This window comes from Coregonus clupeaformis, chromosome 17, assembly GCF_020615455.1.
Source record: "Coregonus clupeaformis isolate EN_2021a chromosome 17, ASM2061545v1, whole genome shotgun sequence".
Classification (NCBI taxonomy): domain Eukaryota; kingdom Metazoa; phylum Chordata; class Actinopteri; order Salmoniformes; family Salmonidae; genus Coregonus; species Coregonus clupeaformis.
In genome coordinates this window covers 40495973-40505221 of record NC_059208.1, presented here as the reverse complement: position 1 = coordinate 40505221, position 9249 = coordinate 40495973, and the positions used below count along the sequence as shown (strand labels likewise).

Sequence of the window (9249 nt, the reverse complement as noted above, 5' to 3'; positions counted from 1 at the left end):
TGTTTACGATTCAGGGAAACCGGTAGTCACATGACCAATAATATTTATTTCTTCGGTGATAAACACAAGATAAACGCAGCTAATTTATACAGCGCGCAACAAGCTGTTCCATATGATTTGGAAATCGGTGGTTGTTTCTCACGTTTCTTCCTGGTTGCTAGCATGTCATGTGACAAACTGTGGCGATTCCTGAAAAGTAAGTAGCAGTTAATTGCTCCGGTGCAGATTCAGAGTGTTTATTGCTCAGCAGATGTTAATAGTTTCCCGTTTTCAGTGAAACACGACCAACAAGAAATGTAGACATAGGTAGATATGTATGACCAAGCTAGGAAAATAATGTCGTCTAACGTCGCTAGTTTCCCACATTTGGGAAGCTAGCGTAGCGTGCTAGCTAACTTGGCTAACTGGTTTGTTATGAAAGAAAGGTACCTCCCAAACTTGCAAGAAAAATGGGGAATGGTTGTTCGTTCTGGCTTTGTTTTGTTCTTGTGAAGCTCTCGCAGCCATATTCCATGATTTTGACAACATGGAAAACCCCTACCAAACAACAATCGCAGCTTTAAAGGCATACTCTGCATTCATAATAACTACGTCTATAATGCAGCTGAGATATTACGTTTCCCCAGCCCCATCGCTCAGTTTACCAAACAAAGTTTCAGGGCCAGGCCACCCACTTCCCAGTTGAATCACATTACTGATTACATAGATAGTCCTGCATTTGCATTAGTTCACTTACTGTCTGTGAACTAATGCCAATGCAGCATGGACTCCTGAACAGCTAATCATGGCTACCTGGACTATTTGCATTGGCCCCCCCACCCCCTCTTTTACGCTGCTGCTACTCAGTTTATTATAATAATATAATATAATAATAATAATATGCCATTTAGCAGACGCTTTTATCCAAAGCGACTTACAGTCATGCGTGCATACATTTTTGTGTATGGGTGGTCCCGGGGATCGAACCCACTACCTTGGCGTTACAAGCGCCGTGCTCTACCAGCTGAGCTACAGAGGACCACGTGCATAGTCACTTTAACTCTACCCACATGTACATATTACCTCGACTAACCGGTGCACCCGCACATTGACTCTGTACCGGTACCCCATGTATATAGCCTCCCTACTGTTCTTTTATTTTACTGCTGCTCTTTAATTATTTGCTATTTTTATTTTTTACATATCTATTTTTTACTTAACACTTTTTTATTTTCTTAAAAACTGCATTGTTGGTTAAGGGCTTGTAAGCATTTCACTACACCTGTTGTACACCTGTTGTATTCAGCGCATGTGGCAAATTTGATTTGATTTGTACATTGATTTCAGGGTGCAAGATGACCACACTTTTCCGCTTGCTCCTGGGGGCTGGCCCCCTGCTATTACTTGTCCTCAGCCCAGTACATGGATTCAACAATGCCACCCTCCCATTGGTTCTGTGGCATGGAATGGGTAAGCGCTTAGATGCATAATTCTAGAACATTATGTTTTCACATACAGCAATGGCGTTTCTCAGTTTGGCAGAGTGGCTAAACAAGGAAGTGGAGGCCCTTCAGTAAATGTCATGCTATGTCAGATAGTGTATATAGACTCTGTTCTTGTTTCTGTGTGTACACAGGAGACAGCTGTTGCAACCCTCTCAGCATGGGCTCCATAAAGAAGATGATCGAGGAAGCAATCCCTGGCATTGACGTCCTGTCCCTGATGATTGGCAAGACTGTCATTCAGGTACTTTCCACTCTCCATGAACCTATCTCAGTGGCAGGGCTAGCGCCAGAACGAATCAGTTGGATGGGCATTTGATTTCCATAGGCGGGCACTTTTTTTTTCAAGGGACCCCCTATGTGATTTTAAAAAATGGTTGTTATAGTAAAGACCCGTTTCAAATTTGGGGACGCTTACAATTTATCCGACCATTTCTACCGATCTGTGTGCCAGTTATGATTATTTTTATATGCACATTTTTGTGGAACAGTTTCATTTCTATAACAACGTTTCTGTTTCTCAAAATCATTGTCACGTGGTTAATCATAAAAATCTGAATTAAAATGATGAAAATCTAAAAGTTTAAATTCAACTAATGCGAGAGCACCATACTCTGCAATATGGACACATTGATACACCAAGAGCCATTGGCAGCTAAAGAAATTAACGCATGGAACTCAGAGATAGCCTATAGGCCAATGCAGCAGTATGCCTATAACTTCCATTGTCAACTAAGTAAAATAAAGCCTTAAGCCGATAAATAAAAACAGTAGAAAATATCCTGATATTCAGGTTATTTCAATCGCATTCATCTCTGTACTCCGCCTGTCCGCCTCCCTTTCTATCAGTCTTGACTTGAGCTACAGTGGGGAGAACAAGTATTTGATACACTGCCGATTTTGCAGGTTTTCCTACTTACAAAGCATGTAGAGGTCTGTAATTTTTATCATAGGTACACTTCAACTGTGAGAGACGGAATCTAAAACAAAAATCCAGAAAATCACATTGTATGATTTTAAAGTAATTCATTTGCATTTTATTGCATGACATAAGTATTTGATCACCTACCAACCAGTAAGAATTCCGGCTCTCACAGACCTGTTAGTTTTTCTTTAAGAAGCCCTCCTGTTCTCCACTCATTACCTATATTAACTGCACCTGTTTGAACTCGTTACCTGTATAAAAGACACCTGTCCACACACTCAATCAAACAGACTCCAACCTCTCCACAATGGCCAAGACCAGAGAGCTGTGTAAGGACATCAGGGATACAATTGTAGACCTGCACAAGGCTGGGATGGGCTACAGGACAATAGGCAAGCAGCTTGGTGAGAAGGCAACAACTGTTGGCGCAATTATTAGAAAATGGAAGAAGTTCAAGATGACGGTCAATCACCCTCGGTCTGGGGGCTCCATGCAAGATCTCACCTCGTGGGGCATCAATGATCATGAGGAAGGTGAGGGATCAGCCCAGAACTACACGGCAGGACCTGGTCAATGACCTGAAGAGAGCTGGGACCACAGTCTCAAAGAAAACCATTAGTAACACACTACGCCGTCATGGATTAAAATCCTGCAGCGCACGCAAGGTCCCCCTGCTCAAGCCAGCGCATGTCCAGGCCCGTCTGAAGTTTGCCAATGACCATCTGGATGATCCAGAGGAGGAATGGGAGAAGGTCATGTGGTCTGATGAGACAAAAATAGAGCTTTTTGGTCTAAACTCCACTCGCCGTGTTTGGAGGAAGAAGAAGGATGAGTACAACCCCAAGAACACCATCCCAACCGTGAAGCATGGAGGTGGAAACATCATTCTTTGGGGATGCTTTTCTGCAAAGGGGACAGGACGACTGCACCGTATTGACGGGAGGATGGATGGGGCCATGTATCGCGAGATCTTGGCCAACAACCTCCTTCCCTCAGTAAGAGCATTGAAGATGGGTCGTGGCTGGGTCTTCCAGCATGACAACGACCCGAAACACACAGCCAGGGCAACTAAGGAGTGGCTCCTTAAGAAGCATCTCAAGGTCTTGGAGTGGCCTAGCCAGTCTCCAGACCTGAACCCAATAGAAAATCTTTGGAGGGAGCTGAAAGTCCGTATTGCCCAGCGACAGCCCCGAAACCTGAAGGATCTGGAGAAGGTCTGTATGGAGGAGTGGGCCAAAATCCCTGCTGCAGTGTGTGCAAACCTGGTCAAGACCTATAGGAAACGTATGATCTCTGTAATTGCAAACAAAGGTTTCTGTACCAAATATTAAGTTCTGCTTTTCTGATGTATCAAATACTTATGTCATGCAATAAAATGCAAATTAATTACTTAAAAATCATACAATGTGATTTTCTGGATTTTTGTTTTAGATTCCGTCTCTCACAGTTGAAGTGTACCTATGATAAAAATTACAGACCTCTACATGCTTTGTAAGTAGGAAAACCTGCAAAATCAGCAGTGTATCAAATACTTGTTCTCCCCACTGTAAATGGGCACTTTCCTACATTTGCATGCAGCAGGCCAGGTAGGCCAACTTTGCACTCCCTTAACGTTATCAGGACAGAGAAACCAGTCACATACTCATTGCTCACATGGAGCACTCCAAAGAAAAGACAATGAAAACATTTACAAAACTTGTAAATTATGGTTATGAAATAAACCAAAACTTGTTTCTCACAAGTGTAGCAAGTTGTGAATTCTGCAAACAACATTTCCACTCCGAGAATGAGAACGGTAAATGACTGTAAATAATACATGCATTCACAGAAATTAATGAAACCAAATGACAGGGATTAAAGGTACATTTACTATGCCTACTGGTGACATACAGTGCATTCGGACCCCTTGACTTTTTCCACATTTTGTTATGTTACAGCCTTCTTCTAAAATGGTTTTAAAATGTAAACAAATCTCAAATCTACACACAATACCCCATAATGACAAAGCGAAAACAGGTTTTTAGAATTGTTTGCAAATGTATTAAAAATTAAAAACAGAAACATTATTTACATAAGTATTCAGACCCTTTGCTATGACACTCGAAATTGAGCTCAGGTGCATCCTGTTTCCAAATTCAATTGATTGAACATGATTTGGAAAGGCACACACCTGTCTATATAAGGTCCCACAGTTGACAGTGCATGTCAGAGCAAAAACCAAGCCATGAGGTCAAAGGAATTGTCCGTAGAGCTCCTAGACAGGATTGTGTCGAGGCACAGATCTGGGGAAGGGGACCAAAAATGTTGGCAGCATTTTTGGTCCCCAAGAACACAGTGGCCTCTATCATTCTTAAATGGAAGAAGCTTGGAACCACCAAGACATTTCCTAGAGCTGGCCGCCCAACCAAACTGAGCAATTGGGGGAGAAGGGCCTTGGTCAGCAAGGTGACCAAGAACCCGATGGTCACTCTGACAGAGCTCCAGAGTTCCTCTGTGGAGATGGGAGATCCTTCCAGAAGGACAACCATCTCTGCAGCACTCCACCAATCAGGCCTTTATGGTAGAGTAGCCAGACGGAAGCCACTCCTCAGTAAAAGGCACATGACAGCCCGCTTGGAGTTTGCCAAAAGGCACCTAAAGGACTGACCATGAGAAAGAAGATTCTCTGGTCTGATGAAACCAAGATTGAATTATTTGGCCTGAATGCCAAGCATCACATCTGGAGGAAGCCTGGCACCATCCCTACGGTGAAGCATGGTGGTGGCAGCATCATGCTGTGGGGATGTTTTTCAGCGGCAGGAACTGGGAGACTAGTCAGGGTCGAGGGAAAAGATGAACGGAGCAAAGTACAGAGAGATCCTTGATGAAAACCTGCTCCAGAGCGCTCAGAACCTCAGACTGGGGCGAAGGTTCACCCTCCAAAAGGACACAGACCCTAAACACACAGCCAAGACAATGCAGTAGTGGCTTCGGGACAAGCCTCAATGTCCTTGAGTGGCCCAGCCAGAGCCTGGACTTGAACCCGATAGAACATCTCTGGAGAGACCTGAAAGTAGCTGTGCAGTGACGCTCCTCATCCAACCTGACAGAGCTTGAGAGGATCTGCAGCAAAGAATGGGAGAAACTCTGCAAATACATGTGTGCCAAGCTTGTAGCGTCATACCCAAGAACACTCGAGGCTGTATTCACTGCCAAAGGTGCTTCAACAAAGTACTGAGGAAAGGGTCTGAATACTTATGTAAATGTGATATTTCAGTTTATCAATGTTATTTTTTTTTCTACAAACCTGTTTTGCTTTGTCATTATGGTGTCTTGTGTGTAGATTGAGGAAAAAAACATTCTAATCCATTTTAGAATAAGGCTGTAATGTAAGGAAATAGTCAAGGGGTCTGAATACTTTCCGAATGCACTGTATGTAATTGGGAATTGATAAAAATAAACAATCAAAGGGCAAACAATTCACACAATGAAACAATGAATGCGCAATAATTGGCAGGAGACAGCTGAGCGCATTCTAGAGAACTGAGTGCATGCATTTTGGAGCGAGACGCCCCATATTTTCATCCCATACCCCTCCCCTTTTGCTTGTCTCAACATTTAAAATGATACTCAAGACATTCTGGGCCCCGTGTAGCTCAGTTGGTAGAGCATGGCACTTGCAACACCAGGGTTGTGGGTTCGTTTCCCACGGGGGCCAGTATGAAAATGTAAGTCACTCTGGATAAGAGCGTCTGCTAAATGACAAAAAAAAATTATAATAATAATTCTTGACACATAATTTAGACGCTTTTCACTAACTCAACTCAATAATCAGCTAGGCCTATTGTCACGCGCGCTGCCCAAATTACTGGCTTCCTAAATAGGCATATGCCTACGCACTTGTGAACAATCCACAGATGATTTTTTAAAAGAAGCTAATGACCCTCTGTGGCTAAGTCGTGCTCTCTGATGAAGTATTTTTAATGATTTTATTTAGACAGGAGTACTTATATAATTTTGGCAAAACATACATTTACTTTAGTGGAAGCCAGCATCCGAACAGTGCACTGTGCACCTGGCAACTTTCCTTTCCAATTCAAGAAGCTGAAACGAGATCTGTATATAATAACGAGATGCTCATGTCTCCACCCTAACAATGGGAGTCATCCCAAAGGCAGGAAGGCAGGCCACAAGCTTAGGTCTGTATATTACGCCCATAGAAACGCATTAGGCTTATTTTGGACAGATTTTGGCAATAGTACGCCCTCTCGCTTTGCCTCTTACTCTCTGCTGAAACTATCTCACCGGAGAAAGCTTCTGAGTGAGCGAAACAGCGCCCCTCTGTCTTAATATATGTAGCCCATGTATCTGATGCTGTTTGGCCAGAAATAGTATGACATGCCATACTATTTTTGTCCAGACAGTATCAGATACATGGTCTACACATACTGAGACAGTGGCGCTGTTTCGCTCACTCGGATGCTTTTTCTGTGATTGATGCATCTTTCTGTCGGCGAACATCTCGGTCAAATAAATGATCAATATTTTATTTGGACGGGAAAGGAGGTACGGTAAGGTGGGCCAGGCCCCCTAAGGCCCATCCATAACTCCGGCCCTGCACGGTGGTGGACAGTCATACCCTGTGGTGACCGGTGTGGATGCTTGGCTTTGCTCCCGCCAAACAGTAACACACCTGTTCCTACTAATGAAAGCTTTGATTGAAGTTGATTAGTAGAATCAAGTGTGTAACTGCTTGGGGGCTGCAGCGACACTTGCACTCACCGGCCTTTGTAGAGTAAAATAGCTCACCTCTGACCTATTTTCTGAAATGTGGTTTTCCTGTTTGCCAACTTTGTTACGTTCCCAACATGAACTTCCTTGCCTCCTCATATCTACCCCTCAGGACACAGAGAATGGTTTCTTCATGGACGTCAATGAGCAGGTGTCCATGGTGTGCAGCCAGCTGGCCCAGGATCCCAAGCTGAAGGATGGCTACAATGCCATGGGCTTCTCCCAGGGAGGGCAGTTCCTGTAAGTGTCTCTGGGCCTGTTCTCACAAAGCCTCTCAGAATGCTTTTTGAATAGAATGTCAGAGATTGGGAAGGGCCACTCCGGTTCTGGAGAGCTGCAGTATGTGCAGATTCCAGCCCAACACTTTCACACTTATTCAACAAATCAAATCAGGTGTTTCATAGCTGAGGTGGAATAAAAGCCTGCAGAAACTCAGGTCCTCAAGGAGTTGCCCATCCCCGGTAAGCGGAAGAATATACTTTATACATGAGACAAGAAGCTGTAATTCTCAGTTATTCACCTTACCACCTCTTTTCCCCCTAGGAGGGCAGTGGCGCAGCGCTGTCCATCTCCTCCAATGAAAACCCTGATCTCTGTTGGGGGACAACAACAAGGTAACGGCACCATGGCAACAGTGCCTTGTCTCTATTCAGCGACATTGTCTTTCATTCACTTCCTGACAGTTTTGTAATGATCATATTCTCCACATTCGCAGGGGTGTATGGTCTCCCTAAATGCCCTGGAGAGAGCTCCCATATCTGTGACTGGATTCGCAAGAAACTCAACTCGGGAGCCTACACCGATATTGTGCAAAAACAGTGAGTGTAGACTTACAACTAATTCAGAGGGCAATTGTTATATTCGAGACAAGTCGGCAACAACCAGATAAACATTAGGACATAGTTACTGTACGTTTTGAGAGGATGTGCAAAGAATAGAGAGAGAAAGTGCTTTGTGTATTGTGTGGTTGTTATCTAGTGATTCATTTGGAATCCTTGTCTTTATCAGCTTGGTGCAGGCACAGTACTGGCACGACCCACTAAACGACGACCTGTACAAAAAACACAGCCTCTTCCTAGCTGATATCAATCAGGAGCGGGTTAGTATGGTGCTCTCCTTTTCAGAATCAGACTTATTTGATTGATTTATGCTGTTTATCTTCAATATTCTCCATAACTGCATTCCAATTTAATTTCATTCAATTCATCTGCTGCATTTCACCCCACAGGTGGTGAACGAGACTTACAAGAAGAACCTCCAACTGCTGCACAAGTTTGTGATGGTCAAGTTCTTGCAAGACAGTGTTGTGGATCCAGTTGACACCGAGGTAAATACTGTACACATTGTGATAACCTCTCTTGATGTACTGTCCTCCTCCTACACTGTAATTACTGATGCTAATGGACAATATGTATTTTGTATGTCATCTCTTTGTTGTAGTGGTTTGGTTTTCTGAAAACGGGTCAGGCAAATGAGACCGAGACCCTTCAGGAGAGTGTTCTCTATAAAGAGGTAAAACCCCATCATGTTTACGCATCTTCAAACACAGACATGTATTTTCATGTGTTCGAATTATATACATTAATGTATGTGATATTGATAAATGGTATTGGTTTTCAGGATCGTCTGGGACTGGCAGCGATGGAGGCAGCTGGGAAGCTGGATTTCCTGGCCACAGAAGGAGATCACCTCCAGTTCACGGATGAGTGGTTCAATGCCAAACTAGTGCCTTACCTGCACTAAATACACCTAGCTACCTACGCTCTGTTGACATTAGTTGGCGTACGCACACACATTACTATTGCACTGATCATTCCTATCATATCGATACCATCCTGCTGTTTAAATCGAATAATGCACTGTTTATGATTTTAAAAACCGTTTTACCCAGTTAACGTACTACCATAGAAAAATTAAGTTGGTTCGCAGATGCAAGATGGTCTAATTTGGAGATATCTATTAAAGTTTAAATGTAGGATAATTTGTTTAGCACTGTATTTTGGAATAAAAATGCAAGTTATAATGCCAGGGTTGTGGGTTCGATTCCCACGGGGTACCAGTATGAAAATGTAT

At 43.3% G+C, this 9249-nt stretch overlaps 1 protein-coding gene across 1 annotated transcript; it reads left to right on the top strand.

Moving 5' to 3' along the window:
• The first annotated feature begins 101 nt into the window (after positions 1-101).
• On the top strand, positions 102-9204 carry LOC121586390 (palmitoyl-protein thioesterase 1-like). Its single transcript, XM_041903033.2, has 10 exons — positions 102-196; positions 1327-1449; positions 1616-1725; positions 7289-7416; positions 7720-7790; positions 7892-7994; positions 8185-8275; positions 8405-8503; positions 8617-8688; positions 8797-9204. Exons 1-10 carry the CDS (start codon positions 163-165, stop codon positions 8917-8919), a joined length of 954 nt encoding a protein of 317 aa, XP_041758967.1. The 5' UTR covers positions 102-162; the 3' UTR covers positions 8920-9204.
• Positions 9205-9249: the final 45 nt, after the last annotated feature.

What these genes read in the sequence shown, in the direction of transcription:
- LOC121586390 (XM_041903033.2), top strand. Translation starts at nt 163, where the DNA reads ATGTCATGTGACAAACTGTGGCGATTCCTGAAAA. An exon ending in ACTGTGGCGATTCCTGAAAA is followed by an intron (nt 197 to 1,326) that starts GTAAGTAGCAGT and finishes CATTGATTTCAG; the next exon opens with GGTGCAAGATGACCACACTT. An exon ending in CTGATATCAATCAGGAGCGG is followed by an intron (nt 8,276 to 8,404) that starts GTTAGTATGGTG and finishes TTCACCCCACAG; the next exon opens with GTGGTGAACGAGACTTACAA.